Raw genomic sequence first — 22912 nt, 5'->3', positions numbered from 1 at the left:
GTTTCTTATTATCTTTTAAATTTGCAACAATTTATCATCACATTCTCATATTCTAAATATTTGAGGAAAAAAAGAAGCAATTATCTTTTTGGAAGAAGCTCAAACTGCTACTTAGGCAGATATCTCTACATTAACTCTCTGAGTCTTCATAAGATGAGCAAGAGTGAGTGAGTGGACAGGTGAGGGGGTTGCTGATGGCAGGAGCTGAAAGCAGATAAAATGAAAAGGGTATTGTGAGGCCTTTTTTTTTTTTACTTCACAAAGAACTCTACAAAACCAAATTTAAAATTAGACAAGCACTGAGGGGGTGACCTTCATGCTCAAATTTAGGAAAAATCTAATCTCTGTAGTTCCTGAATTTCTTCAGCCATAGCTCCTATCTCCAGTTGCGTGGACTGGCCTTGCCATGCGTCACTGTGCCAGGCAGAGGCCAGCAATGCCCACACCTTTGGCCATTTTCTAAAATCAATCAGTGAGGTACCTAGGCAGTGGCCACTAACAATAACTAACAGTATTCTTAAACTTATTTTTTGCTTTACTCAAAAACAACAAAACTGTGCAAATGCTTTTAAAAACAAGACAAATTGATGCAACATGCATTATAACCAGGTAAACCAGTCATTTAAAGATATAATTAAGAAAGAGCAGTTACCTTACTGGTTTTAAACAATAAAAACCATAAACATGTTAACTGGAAAAAAATTAATTTTCCTAGAATTGTGTTTGTAAGCCTAGAAGAAGCAGTATTCTGAACACTAAATAATATTGAAAAGGAAATGGCCTCTCCTACGGTAGGAAGGGGGATACCAAAAAAATTGGAGAACATGAGAAGATATACAAAATGAACCTGGAAGGATTTCACTGAAATGATGACTGGCTTCAAAGTCCTCTTACCGTATTAATTACTGCAAAATCCCTAGAGTTCTATTAGTTAATGAATCTTTAGGAAGGCTACCAAGAACAGCATTCAGCTTTCCTTTCAAAGAACTTAGACTGTGTAGGGTACATGAGTGAACAGTGGAAGCAGACACACAGCATGGGAAGCAGACAGAGCCTTGCAGCCTGGCTGATGGCAGTAGGAACGCGGGGTTTCGCCCACGTCCACGGACACACTGACCTTCCTTGAGACTTTTCTGGTTGCTCCCCTCGTGGCATTCCTTCTCTTTTAATGGTTCGAGATCCCCAGCAGTTAAAATCTCTGGGAAGCCCTGTTGCAGCTTCTTGGAGCTATCGATCATGGTGCGCGGCTTCCGCAGACAGGCAGCATCAAACAGAAGAGCGCAGTGTGCCTAACAGCAGAGGCTGGCGCTCAGCACACGCTGGTGCCGGGTCCTGGGTGCCTGCTCACAATACTCCAATCACGGGGCTATTATGTCTTTAAGCAGCCATTACCCTTTAGTCCCCAGCCTGACCTGCAAATACACTCCTGCTGCTGAGAGCTCTAAAAACCCTCTCTCACATTGGGAGGCAGAGCCACAGAGGCATGATGCTGAGATCCCACCCCTTTTCCCAGACAGCCCCCTTTCCCTTGCCGTTCTAGCTTCCCCCGCACTGGGTACTTCAAGCTGCAGCTTGATGGTCCGAATCATCTGACAAACACTGAGTCAAGCAGTTAAAAATAAATCCTGCAGTTGTTAAAAGAGAAGACTTTGCTGATCCCTAAGAAGACAAATTGCTTACTGTGGTCTCTCTCCCGCTCCCTATAAAACACGGCCGCAGGCTGTGGAAATACTTTCTATCAGCCAGACAAGCACACTCATTACTCATTAAGTTCTCCAGCTAAACAAACTGCAGTCTCGGGCATCTAAAGGAAGGGGGTCTTATCTCAGCAAAGGCACCACGCTGAACAAACATGCTACCAGCATATCTGGATACAAACAGAGGCACTACCAAAGGTCTTCTGTGGTGTGCTTTTTGCTGCGTCCTGCTCTCACAGGCAGAGCCAGCGCTCTTTGTAATAAAGAATGTACGCTCACTGCCGCTTTCCGCCTTCGCCGGTTCAGACCGGAGCTGCAGTTTTGCTTTGCGCCACTAGTCGGCCGAAGAGTTCACATCGCCATGATTGTTCCCAGGAAAAATCTCCTCCCACGTATTAAAAGCAGAGACACTCAGGGCTTCTCTCTCATACCAGATTCAACCAGCACCAGCCCAAGTTTAATGTCACATGAGCTATCAAAACAGGCACCTCTCCTGCAAGTCACAGATTGCGAGCCACTCGACACAGAGGACGCAGCCCGGTGGGAATCCCTGTGTGTGGCGATTCCAGGCAAATGGAGACATGCTTGTTTTCATACACACCGAACGTGTATGCCCGGGGCGGTAGCCAAAAGAATCTGATCTTTTAAAATGGTTCAAAGACTACTCGTTTGCTGCAAAGAGCTCCCGTAAAACCCACTAGAGGTTCTAAGAGCAGTAGACTGAATCCTTAGGGGTCTGAGCTGTTCACTGTAACCAAAAGCTAGCAGAGTTCCTGGCACATTAGTTCTCAATAAATACTTGTTGCTCAATTAAGTGAATGAATGAAAGAAGAAAGTATAAAAGGAAAATTTCTTTTGCTAATACTCAGAATTTTAAAGAAGTCCTAGGTCAATATCCAAGAATCACTCATTTTAGATGAACAACTGAATGGTCTCTAAAGGAAGCATGTTCTCTTTAAAAGAAAATACACACATACGTTTTGAATGTGACATGATCCTGCTAAGGGATAATTAAGGGCTTATATTTTTATAGCCAGAAAAATCAATATTCTCTTCACCACTTAAACAGAGATGAGGACTAGATGATTCTGTGCTTTGTTCTGGTTCCAAGGCAAGTGTGCACTAAACCCACCCTGTTCTGGGAAGTTATCTGCCCTTCCCCAACCTCGCTCAGGAATGGGATTACACGACACATGACATGCTTCTTGTCATCTGAAATTCCTTCTGAAGCAATTTAAGCCCATTGTTGGTAGGCTAAACCCCTCAGGAACAAACAGCGATCCTCTTATCACGCTTCTTAAAAATGCCCTCAAATGCTAGGCTACTATTTCGTATCCTAAAGCCTTTCTTCTTTTGGATGTTCCTGCACCTTTAAAGGTTTAAGAAAAATAACCATCATTTCTTGAGAACATACTTAAGGTTGGTCACTTTATTAGGGGTTTTGTGAAACTGACCTCATCTAACCCCTAAGAGCCTCTTGTGATTACTACGAGTATCTGTACGCTGCAGACATTTCACAGACCAAGATCGATGCCTCAAAGCTTATAAGCGGCAGGCCTGGAGCTGAACCAAAGTCTTAGCTCCCCAAAGCCCAAGTCTTTTTTTCTACTGCATGGTAATGCCTGCTGTCTTCTAGGATATGCTCCATTTCCAGGCTTTAGTTTGATCTTGGGACAGGTTTAACAGCAGAGGCTGTAATTTTTATGGCCTCCCAGTAATTCTACTCCTGGGGAGGGAGAAGGAAGCCAACATAATCACACCACAATGCTCTTATGAAAGCATTTTAACTTTTCCTGAAATAATGAGAGAAGCTGCCAACTTTATTCGGTGCTTTTAATGTGCCACAGTCTAAGTCCTTTTCATATATTATCTCACTTATCCTGTTGACAGACCTCTGAGTTCAACAGTATTATCTTAACTTACAGGTGAGAAAACTGAGGCCTAGAAAAATCACTTTGTCACAAGTCACATATCTTATATGTGGTCGCTGGGATTCCAAACAGGCAGCTTGATTCCACCTATGTTCTCAATTACTTTGTAAAAAGAACAACTAGAACAATAAACCCAACATTCTCTTTTTCAGGATGCTGCTTTTTAAATCCTGCCCAACTGTTTCTGAGGCCACAAGTTTAGAAATCTGAGTAGATACACAGGTTTATCCCAGCCACTTAAAATTCTTTATTGGCTCTATGTGTCCGTCCGTGTGTGTCCGTCCGTCCGTGTGTGTGTGTGTGTGTGTGTACTGAGTGTGTCAAGTGTGTTAAGAAATAAAACAGTTCTCTTTTAAGAATCCTCTGTAAGCTTATTATTTTTCTTTCAGATGAACATAAAACAATTTCAATAAGGAAACGCATTTTCCTGCTGTAGGTTTATGTCAAATGTGTTGTCTCTATAGTTTTGAAAGGAAATAATTTCTCTAGTGGTGAGTATGCCTGAAAGAACATTTATTTCTCTACTTTTAAAAATGTGAAATAATCCCACACTCAGAGCATTTTTTTCCTGACCCATGTGGGATCAGGCCCTGCCATGATGCTTCTTTGCCCTAAGTGCTCTGGTATGTGATTGCTGCAAACAAGGACATTCTTCTACACAGCCACAATGTAACCATCCTGAACAGGAAATTAACACTGATACATCACTACCTCTAAGCCACAGAGACTGTTCAAGTTCCACCGATTGTTCCGACATCCTCTATAGCCAAAGGGTCAGGATCAGGGTCACGTACAGCACAGTTATCAAGGCACTCTAGCTTTCCTCCATCTTGAACAGTTGCTCAGTCTTTTTTGACTTTTTTTTTTGAAGTGTGAAGATTACAGTATGTCAGTTATTTTGTGGAGTCTGTCTGATGTGTTTCATGATTTAGATGCAGGCTTTGGCAAGAACACCACAGAAGTAATGTGTTCTTTGCATCCTATCAGGTAGTGCACAAATTCAATCTGTCTTATAACTGAAGATGTTTACTTTGACCAATATGGCATTGGCCAGGTTTCCTCTTGATAAAACTAGGTTTTCTCATTGCACTTAATTATTTTGTGGGGCCAAGTTATTTATTACTATGATGATTGCCAAATAGTGATTTTGAAAATTCTTTCATTCCTTCTACATTTATCAGTAGCACCTCCTACTGTAAGAAAAAGAGTTCTCTTTTTCTCTTTATCTGGGTTATGCTGTCTATTAATATCAGCACGGACTCATGAATTCCTATTTTATTCAGGGGGTTATAACATGTTCCTACCATTATTTATGTGATGCCCAAATCATTCCATATTTGGCCAGTTGGAGTCCCTTCAGATTGACTTGTTTCTTACTGTCATGACCCCATCATTTCTTGGGCACTTTCTTACTTTCTGGTACAAGATGTTCCAGGCCCATCTTTTACCCTTCCCGCTCCCCTGACTAACCAAGGTTGGAACGCGAGGTGTGCTTGTTGCTGTTTGGGCGTTACTGCTCTCAGGCCCTCTGTAGACAGAGTTAGGGAGTATGTCTGCGAGTTTATGTGTATCACACACACACACACTCTTACATATCTCTATATTAACAGATGTAAATATAGATCTTATTTAAGTATATACATCTATACTTATTTCTATATATTGAAAACCATGAGTTCATCCTGATGCCTCCACTTCCAATCCAACGCCACAGGTTCATTACCATTTTCTCCCCTTTCTGTATCTGTAACACCTTCTCCTGCAGCAAGCCTCTTGTCTCCCATGATCTCTGCCACCCCACTCATGGAGACCCTGTTCATCCCATTACTGTCATTGCTGTAGCCAAACCCTATCATGTCTTCTCCTGCCACGTGGACTCTGAACCTACAGTGGACCGCTGCCCCCACTCCCACAGGGCAGTTGCCATGCTCAGCCCCCCATAATATCTTTTGGATTCAATTAAGGCTGGGAGAGAAGTAGAAGACATGAACTGCTTCCCAGCAGGTTTGCCCACGTTCCTCCTCACCACAGGTGCTACATCATCTTCAGTGTCGTTCGGCTCTATTGTCATGAGTGATATTTAACTTCCAATGATAGGCAATTAAAGTCACTTCGGCTATGATAAATCTGCTTCCACAGTGTTTGTATGTACACACACTCAAAAAAGCTGTTTTAGTATCAAAGAGAGTATCACAAATCAAGTTAATTTTCCCACTACCACAAGCACAGATATTTAATAAGCGTGAGAAAAACTGTACGGCTTGGCAACTAGGAACAATCCAAAAAAGGCTTCAGGGAATCAGGACAGAAACAAACACAGCTCAAGGGATATAAACACAAAAACTTGGCAGAGTCAATTTATGCTTACAAAATTGCTGATAAAAAAGATTATCGTTGTGATGATGCTGCATTTCAACAAGGAAAAATCTGAGAATATTACCAACTGGGCAGTGTTTCACCGATGAGAAAACATTCAAAGGTAATAAATAAAGTAGTAACAGAATGCAAAGAGATCGCCCAATATTGAGTTGTGCTTCACTGGCATTCTTTTTCTTTTTTTTGAAATACAGTTTATATATAATAGCATATTGGTTTTAGATGAACAATTTAGTGATTCATCGATTATATACATTATTAAATGCTCACTGTAAATGTAGTTACTATCTGTCACCATACAAAAGATACTACAACATTATGAGTTGTATCCCTATCTTATACTTCCATCCCTGTGACTAAATTGTTTTATAATTTGAAATTTGTGCCTCTTTATCCCCTCCCTTCACCCATTTCACCTAACTCTGCCCTTCCACTCTCTGTGTTTATTAAGACTACTTCTGTTTTGCTTTTCAGATTTCACATGTAAGCAAAACCATATGACACTCATCTTTCTCTTACTTATTTCATTTAGCATCATAACTTCCAGGTCCGTCCACATTGTCACAAATGCCAAGATTTCCTTCTTTTTTATGGCTGGGTAATATTCTATTGCTTATGTACCACATCTTCTTTATCCATTCATCTGTTGATGGGCACTTAGGTTGCTTCCATATCTTGGCTATTGTAAACAGTGAAGCAATAAACATAGGGATGCATACATTTCTTTGAATTAATGATTTCATTTTCTTCAGGTGGGTTTCCAGAAGTGGAATTGCTGGTTTCATTCTCTTGCATGTGGCTGTCCAGTTTTCCCAGCACCATTTATTGAAGAGACTGTCTTTTCCCCATTGCATATTCTTGCCTCCTTTGTCATATATTAATTGGCCATATAGGTGTGGGTTTATTTCTGGTCTCTCTATTCTGTTCCATTGGTCTATGTATCTTTTCTTGTGCCAGTGCCAGATTATTTTAATCACTGTAACTTTGTAGTATAGTTTGAAATCAGGGACTTTGATACTTTCAGCTTTGATCTTCTTGTTCAAGATTGTTTGGGCTATTCAGGGTTTTTTATGGTTCCATACAAATTTTAGGGTTATTTGTTCTAGTTTTGGGGAAACTACCATTGATATTTTGATGGGGATTACATAGAATCTGTAGATTGCTTTGCGCAGTGTGGCCATTTTAACAGTATCAATTCTTTCTATCCATGAGCATGGAATAACTTTACATTTATTTGTGTCATCTTCAATTTCTTTCATCAGTATTTTGTAGTTATCAGAGCACAGGTCTTTTACCTCCTTGCTTACTTATTTCTAGGTATTTTATTCTTTTTTTGATAGAATTGTAAATGGGATTGATTTGTTAATTTCTTTTTCTGTTAGTTCATTACTTGTATACAGAAATGCAACAGATTTCTGTATGCTGATTTTGTATCCTGTGACTATACTGAATTCACTTATCAATTCTAATAGTTTTTGGTGGAGTCTTCAGTGTTTTCTATATATAATACTGTGTCATCTGCCAAGAGTGACAATTTTACTTCTTCCTTACCAGGTGGATGCCTTTTGTTTCTTTTTCTTGTGGTGAGAGTAGGCATCCTTATCTTGTTCCTTGTCTTACAGGAAAAGCTTTTTAGTTATTTGCCATTTCTGGTAGCATTCTTGACACCGTATTGGGAGGAGATGCGCCCTTTCTTTTCACCTTTCACATCTTGGTGCTTTGTAACAGGTCCTTAAGTAGCCACTCACTGAACTAAATGAAGACCCACTTTAGGCCCTCCTTCACACTGTCTGAACCATGGTATTACAAAATTGATGTAGGTATAGTTAATTAGATTAGACGCATTTAGGGAGAAAACTTTCAATCCAGGTTATCCCTACATTTTTCCCCTAAGGAACCACATTTTTAGTAAAATACATATTTGATTCTTAATCTCTCCTTTTTAACATCATGAACACCATTATGAAAATATATCTATAAATAGTTACTAGATGGTTATGGTAAATCCCAATAATTTAATAATTATTAAGCCAAATTTAATAATCCTGGTAATTTATAGTATTTAAAAATAATTTTGTAATAATTTTAAATATTTTTTTTGTAAAAAAGGACAATTAAGCAGTGCTATCTTTGAAATTGGACAGCTTATCTTAAAAGTACTTCATTTTTGTCACTTTTTATTTATTTTCTCTTCTTTCGCCTGGGAGTTTTGTGCTTTCTGCCAACATCCATGAAACTGTGACTAACTTGTTAGCTTGCAAATAATGTAAAATCTCAGACCCCTTCATAATTCTTCAAAATTATTACATTCTACAGATGAAAAAGTCACAGCTCTCTCCAGAGCAGAGATCTCCAAGAGTAAGTTAGGTCTTTGAAGGGGTTATAAGAACCTTCTCATGGGATTGAATGCACTATTAATTTTTCTATGCCCAAGTACTCTTACATACTTGCTAATATGATTTTTTTAAACTGAAGTATAGTTGATAGACATATTATGTTGGTTTCAAGTATACAACATAGTGATTCAATAGTAACAAACATTATTAAATCCTCACCCCAACTAGTTCAGTTACTATCTACACAGAAAGATGTTACAGAACCACTATGTTCTCCATGCTGCACTTCCATCCCTGTGACCAACTTAGGCTATGATTGAGATTTTTGTGCCTCTTTATCCCCCTTATCTACCCCCCCACCTTTTATTACTTTTTAAGTATATGGATAGCATACATACGGCATCTCAGATATAAAGAGATTAACAAATTAACCCCTATGGAAACCACTGTTTCATGAGCAAGTATACATTTTTCTGATGTTTCTAAGATAGTAAGACTTTTAAAGAATATCAATGGTTCGAAAAATTAAGTATTGTAGCATAACTGAATACTACAACAGCCTAATATTAGGCAAAACAGCCTAATAATTTGTGTGATTTCTGCTTATTATAACTTTTCATCCTAGTATACAGGTGTGTCTAGCTAGATGACATCCACCCTCTTGTGTTTGCTTTATCCTCTGAAGATGTGAACTGCAACTGCTGGCAACGTCTTCCAGGATTGGAATTTTACCATTAATGGCTTGCTGATTAACCTCTGCTTAGATCAAAGAAGAGAGCTCCCTATAGGATGGGGCAAGCGGTGGGTGAGGCAGACACATGCGTCACAGCCCATTCTCAGTCCAGTCGCCAGTTATAACAGTGTCTCTCGGTCCAAGTACTGCTCCCGTATGTAAGTGGCCAGTGCCATTTGTCTCCCAAGTTTTCAGTTTGGATAATCCAGAAATGACAGAATATACTTCATCAGCTTTTAAAAAGTCATTTGAATTCTTCCTCTATTTCTAAGCTTTGTAAATAATTAATATGGATCTGAATTTCATTAGCTTTGTACATTTTGGTAAATCTATGCAAAATTGCTTCTGTTTTGTAGCTGTGTAAATGTTACTAAGCACAAGTTTATACTTCATTCATAAGTCAGCAATATTATACTAATAAAAATTAAGCCATCTACTAATGTTTTAAAGGTTCTATCCATTTCCTAAGCTTGTGAAACACCACTTCACCGTGTAAGTCAGAGGGCAAGAGGGACCCATGTACTATGTTGCCTGGCTTCCACAGCATTATCATGAGATGGGGACCATCCGGTGCCTCTGTCCACCTACTCTGAGTGGGTATCCTATTTTGCCATTTTGGGAGTCCTGACAAAGGTAGAGATAATCCCAAGCATGGCTTGGAGGCAGGATGACTACCAAAATCCAATATAAAACCATGTCATATTTATGTCTAATTTACTCTTCTTTGAATTAACCGTCCACTCTTCTGAAACATTACCATTTTTCTCAAGAGCACACTACATTACCATCTTCGTATTTTTCTCAGCAAGTAACCTGGGCCCCTAGATTTACTCATATTGAAGTCTTCAGACATAAGCTCCACTCGATCTTCTCACTCCTGTTCTACCTCCTGTCTTTGATGAAGAAGTTGACTCTTTTTCTTGCCAAGGGGAATCCATATTCTTTGTTTAGGACTATAGTTCCTTCCCACCAACTTAGAAAACTGTCATCAATAAATTGCATATACTTCCTATCAGAATCCTTTTACCTGCCAAGATATTTGTATTTCCCCTTGGACTCTGCTTTTTTCTAACCTCATAAGATTTTGAATAGTTCTAAATGCTCTCCCTTATTAACCTCAACCTTTGCACTGGCCATCATCCTTTAACTCTGAACATCCACCCATGCATACATAAACCCATACTCTTTCTGGATCATGCACTTCTTGTTTCCTAAATGGCAGTTACTAAATGAGTTTTCCTTCTGTAGTTAAGATACCCTTGGCTTAAAGACTTTATAATACACTCAGGACTAAATCATCTGAAATTTTGTAAGATACGTCTTTGCTTGACTTTGATGGAAAAACAAAGACAAAAAACTAAAAACAAAAAAAACCAATCCCAGCAAGTAATGGGCTAGCCTAGACCTCAGGTTGGTCCAGCTCCAAACAATGCACTTAAAAACCAGTTCATGCTGTCTTACTCATCCTTGTACTCCCAATGCCTGGGATACTATGACTGCTCAGTTAATGCTGCTTGAATGAACAAATGAATAGCACTTATTTTACCAAAACTCATCTGGGCCTCTCCCCTATCTACCTAATTCTGCCCGTGTTTCTTAGCTTGGCATTCAAAGCCATCAATGCTTTGTCTCTTACTTTCCTGAGCAGTGTTATTAACCTCTGACATGTTCCCTATGCTTCAGTTAAATTTAACTTCTCAGTATCCCCTAATGCACTCTTAATTTTCCTTGTCTTTACTCAAGTTCTTCTGCCTGAAATTCTGTTTCTGATCCCACTCATGGACACTGTATTCAGGCAATCTTCAAGAACTAGTTCCAGGATTAGTCACTTTCAGAAGCTTCCTAGGCTGTTTCAGCACCCCCAGGGAGTCTGGTCTTTTTCTCTCCACACTCAGAACACTCATAATACGGTCATGGGGGACTTAGTGTTTGGTGAATGATGATGACGACGACGACGATGAGGATGGTCCCTGGAGTTTACAGGTCGCTTACCATGTAGTGGCACACTTTACGTATGCACAGTGCTACATGCTTTACCTTCATTTACTCAGTCTGCTTTTCTCAATAACTCTGCTACTACCTCCACTGTATAGTGAGGCACTGACAGCTTAAGTAACATCCAAATACACAGCTTTTAAGGAAGAGAGGAGAGATTTTTAACCCAGGAAGAATGGCTTCAGTCTGCTAGCTTTTCTCAGTGGGTTCTGAGAGAGAATTAAGCCCTAACGCCCAAAGGCGTGCACTATATAGAGTGAATTAACTTTTCTCCTGTGTTTCTACAAAGGTATTAGCTATGTCATTCTTGGGAGAATTGAGGAAAACAGTAGCTTTAATCACATTTGTAGGGAATAATTTTCTCACAGACCCTTGGTTGAGAAAGACTAGATGCTTTTAACTACTCCTCCAGGCTTTCTCTCAAAGCCTGTCTAGAACTTTTCTTATTCCTGATGTCCCCTCCCCATTTTAGTAAATTTTACAATCTTCAAAAGGGGGAACTGCATCTCATTTACCTTTTTATTTCTTATGGTATCTATTTCAGTGTTTTAATCATGTTCACATGGTCAGTTTCTCTTCAACTGAGCAAGTCCAGGCAAGATGATAAGCATCTTCCTTACAATCAACTAACTAAAATATGTTTCATTTTTTTTTGGTTGTATCTGACATTTAAAAATCAGTGTTACTGAGCTAAAAAAAACAGTAAGATACATCCATTTAAAGTGAATGATATGGTAAGTTTTGGTGGAGGTACACACCTGTGAAACTGTGGTTGCATTCTGAGACACGGGCCATTTTCAGCATTCCCACAAGTTTCTTCTTACCCCTGCTTTGCAGTGCATCCTGGCCACACCCAGCCCCGGGTAATCACTGATCTGCTTCCTGTCACTGTAGATTCGTTTGCCTTTTTTAGAATTCCAAGTAAATGGGATCACACAGAAGTAGTCTTTCACTAAGCATGATGGTTCTGGGTTCATCCATGCTGCTGCATATATCAGCAGTTGGTCCGTTTCTACTACTGAGTATTAATTCCTTGTATGGACAGATCACATTTTGTTTATCCATTCATCTACTGATGAACAGTTGAGTAGTTTCAAGTTTTGAGCTACTATGAATAAACCTGTTAAGAACATTTATCTATAAATCTTTGTATAGATATTTATACTCCCTTCTTTTGTATAAGAGCTCAGTCATACAGTAGATTTATGCTCAGCATTTGAAGAAATTACACTTTTTTCAATAGGACTTTATTGGCAGCTTTATTTGTAATGGGCAGAAATTGCAAATAACCATCACACATAGTACTGAATAAATAAATGCTGGTGAGGCCACACAATAGAATACTACTAGGCAATAAAAAAGAGTAACATACAACCATGTGGATCAATCTCAAAAGAATTTTGCTGAATGAAAGAAGCCAGACAAAAAGAGCACATGTGACAAAGAAAGACCTCTTTCAGTGCTAAATGCCATGACCAGTAATGAGAATATGAGAATATGACACTGTACTTACACATAAAACAATACAACTACCGTCAGAAAACAAAAAGGACAGGTGATGCCATGTGACACAGTCAGAAGCACACAAACAGTAGGAGGCTCTAACCTGTCACTCTCATGTAAGACAGATGAAGTAGACGAAAAGTAAGTAGGGCTTTACAAGGCCAAAATAGCACGATCAGTAAGAAGATCTTATCAATATACAGTGAACTTTACACCCTGATGATAGAGAAGACCTTTTCTAATCTACACAGAATACTCAAAAAACAATCACATGCTAGGACACAAAGAAAACTTCAGAAAGTTCCATAAAGAAAAAAATATTATACTCAATGGAGTAATGCTAGAAATTATTAATGAAGTGGAGAAACTAAAAAGGCTTGTCTCCCTGGAAATTAATAACACCTTCCATTAACTCAAAGAAAAGAGTAAAAACACAAACTGAAATAACTGCAGAATGTATAATGACAATAATAATTGCACTTCATGGCATATGTTTAAAGCCGTGATCAGAGAAAAACTTAAAACTAAAATTCCCTGTATCAATAAGAATAAAAGAATAAAAGCAAACTATGTGCCTCAGAGGAAAAAAGATTAAAAAACAAAAACAAAAACAAAGAGTAGAGCCCCAGAGCCCCATGCAATGGTATCATAAGGTCTACCTTATGTGCAACTGGAGTTCCAGCATGTGGACAAAGAATGAGGCAGAAAACTTATTTGCAAAAAGTAATGCCTGAAAATTCCCCACATTTGATGAAATACATACATTTACAGATTCAAGAAACCTGGCAAACTGCAGGTAGGACAAATTCAAATACATACAGAAATCAATAGTCTGAAGCCTGATAAAGAAATAATAAGCAGTTAAGAGAATATAATAGAGAGAACTCCACCAATAATAGCAACAATGAAGAGAAAAACTCGGGAATAAACTTAATAAAAAAATGTGCCAAATTCCTGAAAAACAAAAAAATAGGCTTGAACAAATAGGAAAATAGTCCTTGTTCTTGGATAGGATAATACAGTTCATAAACATATCAGTTTTCTTAAATCAATATACAAATGGAAAACAATCCCAATAAAAATCCCAAAGAGCTTTTTAATGGAGCTAGACAAGCTGATACATAAGTTCATCTGGAAAAAATAAGAACACCCAAGACAAATCAAGAAAACACAGGAAAAAAAGCACTATATATGGGAAGGAGAAAAAGCCTTATTAGATAAAAATAAACAAGTGTATAAGGGATAAAAGTGTTAAAAAAACAAACCCATGAGTATTCTAAATATATACTAATGGAAGCCTTCTAAAACCTGGACATAGGGAAAGGTTTTCTGTGACCCCAAATCCAAATGCAATAAAAGAAAAGACTGATAAATTCTGGCCACATTAAAACAAAAACACAGAGGTGGAAGGGCTAATCTTGCCAGTACATAAATGTCAGGCTTAATTATCTGGCAGAAATAAACATATAATTCACCCTCTCCTCCAAAGAAAGATCCTGAAATGATCCTTACACATATGAAGAGATGTTTAAACTTACTCATAGCTGGAGAAATCCAATTAAAATTACAACCAAGTACTAGATGGCAAAAAGCTATGATAATACATTCCTGTTGGTGAGGGTATGGTTGAAATAAACATGCTCATACATTGTTGACTGGCGTGCAAGCTGGTACAACCCCTCTGGGAGAGGAATTAGGCAATACCAAACAAAACTACAAGTGCATTTACCTCTGTTTCAGCCATCTCAGATCTAGGAATCTACCTGAAAGATACAACTTCAACATTATAAAATGGTATATGCCAAGTTATTTACTGTAGGACTGTAATGGCAAGATATTGGAAACTTAAAATGTCCACGTACAGGAGACTGTTAAATAAATTATGGCACGCCCATACCATGGAGTACTACACAGCTGTAAAAAGTTGCAAGGAAGATCTCTATGAACTGATACGAGGTAGTCTTCAGAAGATGTGAAGCAAAAACTGCAAAGCATAAAACAGTATCAATGTTCCCTCTTTTGTGAGAAAGAAGGGGTAACAAGAAAATATTCTTAGAGCTGCTTATTTGAGGAGAAAAAAATGAAAGGAAGGGTAAGTCAAACACTAATGAGATGACTCCCTTCAGTGGGTGGAGGGGAGGCAGGGAATGGGCTGGAGAGAGGTGGGCAGTGACCCTTCTGAGGACATAGTTTTTTTGTATACTTTTTATTTTTGGAAACTTGTTAATAAATCACATACTCAAAAATAAGTTAATGAAATCTGCAATGATGAGGGAACAACCAAATCTGAATACAAACACAGTAAGTGAACCCAACAGTATTTCAAATAAATAACATGGACACACTGAAGGCGGATAGAAGCAAACTTAGCAACTCTGAATACAACAGTTTGACTATATACTTTTGGGCTAAAGACAAATATTCAACCCTACTTATTAGCAAATATTTTTTACACAGCTTTATTGAGATATAATTTATAGACCATGAAGTTCACCTGTTTAAAGTGGAGCAGACTATTTTTCACAGTGGTATGGGTTTAGCAATTCCAAAACTACTTTTATGTGGTTCTGGAATTAAACACATGAGAGAATACACTTCAGATGAAGGGAATAGGATTTCTCACTGTCAGACAGGGGAGTTACCAAAACGGAAGGTCAAGGCTAGGATGAACCCTGCTATTATGCTGGGTTGAAACTGGAGGTATCAATAAGGATGCCTGATTTTTAATATACACAGTGAGACAGGTGGGCAGGAATAGATATAGATGCATGCATGTGGATGTGCATAAACACATGTATTTTCTATTTCTCTCTACTGAAAGGATTTGGAAGCAATGCTAGGGCAGAAAAGTAAAAGTAAAGTCTGGACTATCATGCTGTGTCAAAAAACAAGTAAGTACTCAAAGAAGAATGGGAACCTACCAATAAGTCACAGAAGCCAGCTTGGAGGAGCTTTAAGTAGCCATATCTAAGGCAGTTTGGGTATCAAAATAAATAATAATAGCAACAGAATTACTACTAAATAGTAATACTCATTAATAAGTAGAATAAAATAAGACTCCATGAATCTATACAGATAAAAACGAATAAAGGGGTCAGAAAGGAATGCCTGTCTTTAAAGTAGAATGTCATCTAATAAAGGTGAGGAATGATGGAATTAGAAAATAACCACTTAGCAATCACCCTCATAATAAGTGTTTTAGGCAAGAATTACCAATGGATGGGTATGTAAGTTAGTTCAACCATTGTGGAAAGCAATATGGAGGTTCCTCAAAAAACTCAAAATAGAAATACCATTTGACCCTGGAATCCCACTCCTTCGAATATACCCAAAGAATACAACTTCTCAGATTAAAAAAGACATATGCACCCTTATGTTTATCGTAGCACTTTTTACAATAGCCAAGATAAGGAAGCAACCTAAGTATTCATCTGTAGATGAATGGATAAAGAAGATGTGGGATATATATATACAATGGAATACTATTCAGCCATAAGAAAGAAACAAACCCTACCATTTGCAACAACATGGATGGAGCTGGAGGACATTATGCTCAGTGAAATAAGCCAGGCAGAGAAAGACAAATGATAATGATTTCCCTCATTTGTGGAGTATAACAATGAAGCAAAACTGATGGAACAAAATGGCAGCAGACTCACAGACTCCAAGAATGAACTAGTGGTTACCAAAGAGGAGGGGTGTGGGAGGGCAGGTGGGGAGGGAAGGAGAAGGGGACTGAGGGGTATTATGTTTAGTACACATGGTGTGGGGGATCACGGGGAGAACAGTGTATCACAGAGAAGGGACATAGTGGATCTCTGGCAACTTGCTGCACTGATGGACAGTGACTGCATTGGGGTATGGGGGGGGACTTGATAATATGGGTAAATGTAGTAACCACATTGTTTTTTCATGTGAAACCTTCATAAGTGTATATCAGTAATAACTTAATAAAAAATTTAAAAAATAAAAGAATTACCAATGGATACTAAAACTATTTAGTATAGATGGGAGTTTGATGAGTAATAAGATATTTATATAATGGCAGAGTATTTCCTCACAATATACTAACTACAAAAAGAAAAATAATTTACAGTGGAGACACCAGGAGGACATCACCTTAACCCTGTGACCAAAGTTATCACCAGTAATGGGTCAAACTGATGTCTTTTGCCACTGAGAAGAGACAACATCACTTCTGTGGTGTTCCCACCAAAAAAAAAGCAAAAACAAAAAAAACCAAAACATAAACTAATCATAAGGGACCAAGAAAATGAACTCAAATGTATAGTCATTCCACAAAATAGTTGGTATATACTCCTCAAAAATGTCATAAAAGACAAAAAAGGAAAATGAAAGAGTAAGACTACAGAACTCTTCCATTTAAAAAAATATATGTACATACAATAAAAGGCATAAATCTTAGTGAACGTGAATTTAGTGTCGATGAACTCTGGCATGGGGATAAACTCATGTCACCACCAACCGGATCAAGATACCAAATGTTCTTAGAATTGTTCCATTTTAAAGGAGATGGAGACACCTGACTGTTAAATGCAACATGAGATCCTAGACCAGATCATGAAACAGGGAAAACACAGTTAGCTCTTTTGATAAAGGATATTATTGGGACAACTGGTATAATTTGACTATGGTTTGGGGTTAGTAAACAGTACTGTGTTAACTGTTAATTACTGATTTAAATAATTGTACGGTAATTGTGTATAAGAATATCCTTATTTTTAGGAAACGTACACCAATGTGTTTAGAGGTAAAAAGGCTACATGTCTGCAATTTACTCTCACATGGGTCAGGGAAAAAACACATAGACAAGAAAAGGGCATGATAAGCAAGTGTAACTCCGACATTAACATTCAGGGAATCTGGATAGAGGAGATACAGGAATTATTTGTATTGTTTTTGCAACTTCCCAGTAAGTCAGAATTATTTTAAAACAAAGTTTTAAAAAACTTATTGAACTGTACATTTTAGGTCAGTGCATTTCAGTGTATGTAAAATATAATTAACTTAAAAAAATTTAATGACAAAAATTTTTCGAGTAGTTAAGAGTGCTGTGAATGCTGTCAAACATTGCCAATAAGAATATAAATTGGTATCACATTTCTAGAAAACCACTAGAAATAAGTTAAAGAACCCATAAAGAGGTCTAAACTCTTTGACTGTAATTCAATATGCAACTTTGTTCCAAAGAAATACTCTGGAATGTGTGTGTGTGTGTGTGTGTGTGTGTGTGTATCTATGTTATATGATATGATCTAATTGTTAACCAAAAAGGAATAATTAAATTACGGCACATATATAATGATATCTTGTACAGCCACTAAAATAATGGCTTCAAAACTGAAAAATAATTATTGGGTACTTACAAATGAGCCAAAGAAGTAAAAAGTGATTCTGTTTTCAGAGGAATATTTAATAACACGGAAAAAAGTTCACTCTAAAGGTGAGAAAATGAGGCCATAAAAATGTATGTTCAATATGGTCCCACTTTGTTTTTCTAAAAATTACATGAATGAAAAAAAAGATCAGGATTAAACACTCTGGTAGGATTAACAGTTTGACTTACATGTTGCATTTTTATCTTTCTGAATTTTAAAAATGAGCATGCATTATATTTATAATGAAAAAAGACTAAATCCTAATATTACTATATTAAAATACCTTGAACTGGTAATCTAAACTGTCTCCTCATAGTAACTCCTATATGTATTTCATTTAAATTAATTTTAAGATATTATAATTCTAGATAAGTAAATACATGCCTCTATTATAAAAAGAAGCAAGACTGCCATAGAGAAAGTACTTAAGATTTCAAAGCATTTCTACAGATTTAAAATTGAGAAGAAATGACTAATTTATTTCATCAGATCTGTCAACAATCATTATACACTGACTTTTTGCAAAACATATTTCTTACCTCATGTGATTCTGATATTGTTCTAGGAAATGACTCTGATATATTACCCACTATCGTCATTCTTTATTTGGAAAATAAGTTATGCCTGACGTTTCTTTTAAAACATTAAGAATGAAGCCATTTGAAAAGAATCAACAAGATAAAAAAAAAACTTTCTGCATAATAAGGATTCCACCTAGTTTAATGTTTGAGGAACAGATGATCAAACATACTACCAACCCAAAGACACATTCTAGTAAAGCAGTCTGATGATGCAATTAGAGAAAAATGTTTTAATGAAGAGTCTATGATATAGTAACAAGCATTCCAGAATTTCTAACAAGTTAATTTATAGTATGAGGATTTTTGCCATCTCCCAAACTGAAATTCTCTTTTATCATGTAAACACACTTCTATGAACCACTCACATAAAGGAAACTGCATTTTAGGCATAATATATAAATGAGACTAAAGTTCATTTTAGCTCCTTTATCTTGTAAACTAGAAACAATTCAACAGTAATAATGACTATAGTTCTCTACTGAGCACTAGATACCGTAGACACTATGCTAACAACTTTGCATCATTTCATTCAATGTCCTCAACGACTCAACAGATACATACATTTATTGTACTGTCATCCCAGTTTACAGGTGAAGAAACCAAAACCGTGGTGAGATAACCCAGGATTCTTTGGCTCAGAGCTGTCTGTGCCCAAAGTCCATATTCTTAGCCAGGGTACATCTTAAGACTTTACATGAGCTAACTAAATATGGAATATTTTAGCAAATGGAATTAAAATGTTTTACAGTTTCAGAAGTAGTAGTGTATTATATGCAAAGATTTTAATCTATGACAAAAATAAAAACAATTTAAGTGTCCAAAAGTGAGGATCTGATAAACTGAACTATATCTGGTACACTCACAAAAAAAAACTACAAAGATGCAAAATTGGGAGGAAAAAACCCAAGAAACAAATTTATATAAATGACATTTTAAAACCAAAACAGCCTATACAGAAAAAAAGATGAAGATACTACAAAATTTAACATTGATTATCTGAGTGGTGAGAATATATATTAACCTTTTTGTCCCTCCTTTTCTTTCTCACAAGTTTGCTGTAAGAATATACGAACATTTTTAGAATCAAAATCAAACTACTTTTAAAGCACTAATAGGCTAAGTATCTAAGTAGCACAAAAGGACCAAAGGGAAAAAAAAATGCAAAACCACGAATGCCAATGAAAATACTTTGCATAAACACGGATGTTAGCTACTCACTCATGTCTGATCATAACGGTTTCTTTTTCACAATATTACGTTTGCTGTGCTTTTAATTTTTTCCCTAAATATTTTTGGAGACATGAAGATTATTTTTTAACCTTAAAGGACATTACTTCTATGTTAACTTCAGAGGAGTTAGGAAGTTTCAAAGAGGAGGGTGAGAACTTATAAGGAGGAGGAGAAAAACAGGAAAGGAAATAGGAAATAGCAAGGCAAACTTACCTAACGCAATGTCAAGGAGAAACATTTTCTTAGTCACAGCACTAGAGACTATTTATACACAGAATACAAATATGAACAAAAAAACTTTAAAAAGAAAATGAGAAGTGGGATATTAGGCGTATTCAAACATATACATACATGCATGAAATATTTAATAAGGACAGAAAAATCTTGGGAAATAACATGAAAAAATAACATCTCTATTATTTTTATGAGAGTACACACAATTTTCAAATGAGCCAAGAATATTCTGGAAATAATCTTAAAATAACGGCAAAATCTTGAGTGTAGAGATCTGTAAAGCACTAGATAAATGCTGCTTAGAAGGATATTAATGCCACCAACTCCTTTCAGATGAGGTTCATTACCACTTCAGAACATTCATAATAACATGGACCTTCATGAGCATCATATAGCCTAAATAGATACACACTCTAGGGCCTAAGCATGGATTTTTTTTTTCCCCAGAGTCTGGTGCTAGTACTACGAACCAGATGAAAAAAAAAAGTCAATTTCCTAAGTATTTGCCAGCGTGGTGCCAGTCATTTTCAGTCACAAACGGCACAGCTGCTGGAAGGAGGTGCTCCCTGGCTGCACACTAGGTCATACCTGAGCACTTACATTTCATGCATAAGCACTGAAACAAGTTAAAGAAAACAGTATACTGTTCAGTCATAATACAGAAACCCTATTTTTACTGGCAAAGAATATTTTTAAAAAACATGGTTTTTCTTGGGTTTCTTTATATTTGGTCACTCTATTTCTATAGCAAATACACCAACAGTAACACCTATCAATGGCTGTGGAATGAGCTGAACTGTTGTTTTTTGAGAGAAGACAATTGTAGCTTTCTCCCTTTGCAGCCCTAGCATTTAGCACAAAGTCCAATACTTAATAAATGTATATGCTACATCAATAAACAATCACAAAACACGTTAGGTCAAACCACATCACCAACAATGATGGTAATATAATGGCATCTACTGTTTTCTTTAAAACACGTATGTCTGTACTCACACACATGACCAAGCCCTGTAGGCACACACTCACTCTGGGAGAAAAAAATCCTTATCTGAATTGAGGCCTTTCAAAGGGGTTTCCACCTTCTGCTCCACAGAAACACAAGCTAATACGTGACTTCCTGCACTGATGACTATTGGTTAAGAAGGGTTATCAGGAGTTTACAAAGTCATCAGCAAAGCAGAGCAGAAAACACTGTTTAGGTTGTAAAGTTGGAGTGGCTGAAATAAAATTTAAAAACAATTTTATTGACAACACTGTCAAAAATAGATTTCAGTGTAAAACGTCTATACTAAAAACTAGAAAACACGATGAGAGAAATTAAGGGAGGCCTGTGTCAATGGGGAGGTACCATTATGATGGACCGAAGACATCAATTCACCGCAGATTAATCTGTGGATTTGATACAATCTTAATCATAGTCCTGTTAGGTTTTTTTTTTTTAAATCTGATTCTAAAATAGAAACAGAAATGCAAAGGATCTAGAACATTCAGAGTAATCTTGTAAAAGGACTTACCCTACCTGATTTCAGGACTGACTGTATGTAAAGCTATAGCAATCAAGACAGTGTAATACTGGCATGAGGATTAAGAAACAAACTGATGGAAGTGAACAGATAGCCGAGACAGAGATCAAATAATCACTGGATCTTAGACAAAGGTGCCAAGGCAATCCAAAGGGGGAAGGGGAACTTTGTAACAAAGGGTACTGAAACAACCAGACATCCGTATGGAAAAAGATGAGCCTCAACCCCTACCTCACTCCAGATGTAAATGTTAATTTGAAGTATATCATAAACATTAAAATCAAAACTATAAAGCCTTTAGAAGAACATAAAAGAGAATACTTCCCTGGTTTGGGAGCCGGCAAAGGTTTCGTAGGACACGGAAAGCAATAATCATAAAAAAATGATAAATTAGACTTAGTCAAAAATTTAAACTTTTGCTTTTCAAAAGACACTTTAAGGAAATGAATAAGGAAGCCACAGACTGGGAGAATATATATTTGCAAAACACATTCCTTGACAAGTGTCAAAGATATATGAAGAATTCTAACAATTTAATAATAAAAGGACAGTTCAGTTTCAAAATGGGCCTAAGTGTTTGGGGCAGTACTACTCTTTTTTAAGGAATATTCAGAATCAGACCTGAGGGGGCCTATAATCTCAGAGTATAACTGGGCAGGGAAGGCAGGCAGTGGATCTAGGTGAAGGAACATGAGAAGGAGAAGCAGATAATTTGTTGTCAAAGTAAGGACATTTAAAATAAATACTGAACTCTAAGTTAATGACATATATGTTGACATCTTTAGGGAGATGTATACAGGGTACCTGCAATTTATTTTGAGACATGACACACACAGAAAAGGAAAGATGGATGATTACACACAAGATAAAACAAGCATTGTGTATTATTAACAGTAGAACCCAGATGGCTCTCAGTAAAGTTCTTTTAACTTCACTATATTAAGTTTTCTATCATAAAAAGTTGAAAAAATGTACAAAAAGTTTGAAAAAGCCTTTCACAAAGCCAACAAGCACATTAAAAAGTGCCTAACATCATTGGATACCAGAGAGATCCAAGTTAAAGCCAGAATGATACCACGGTGCACCCACCTGCGTGCTAAAGATGAAACAGACTAACTTTGCAAACTGTCGCTGAAGATGCAGCCCAACTACAACTCTCATGCATTATGGGGAGTGTAAAATGTTAAACATCTGCTTTAAAAAAGGTCTGCGGATTTTCATAAAACTAAACAACAAACACCTAGCAATTCCTCTCCCACACAGAAAAATAAATACTTGTACAAGAATATTCATAGCAGCTCTATTCCTAACAGCCCCAAACAGAGACTGTCGCGTGGCCACTAAAAGGAAAATGGATAAACAAATTGTGAT

General features: G+C 37.0%; 1 protein-coding gene across 8 annotated transcripts in view; it reads right to left on the bottom strand.

The window, feature by feature from the left end:
- Positions 1 to 22912, bottom strand: part of MRTFB (myocardin related transcription factor B) — a 276493-nt gene that overhangs the window by 81996 nt on the left and 171585 nt on the right. Inside the window, exon 1 of one of the 8 annotated variants that reach the window (XM_036992065.2) lies at positions 1118 to 13461. The exons of the other annotated variants lie outside the window; for them this stretch is intronic. Within the exon in view, the coding sequence (XP_036847960.2) occupies positions 1118 to 1238 (121 nt within the window). The 5' untranslated portion in view covers positions 1239 to 13461. Of the gene's footprint in view, positions 1 to 1117; positions 13462 to 22912 lie in introns of those variants that run through there. 8 annotated transcript variants of the gene reach the window in all.

Source organism: Manis javanica, chromosome 10 (assembly GCF_040802235.1).
Source record: "Manis javanica isolate MJ-LG chromosome 10, MJ_LKY, whole genome shotgun sequence".
NCBI classification, from domain to species: Eukaryota; Metazoa; Chordata; class Mammalia; order Pholidota; family Manidae; genus Manis; species Manis javanica.
The sequence above is the reverse complement of the archived record's forward strand: the minus strand, read 5'-3'. Positions and strand labels throughout refer to the sequence as shown.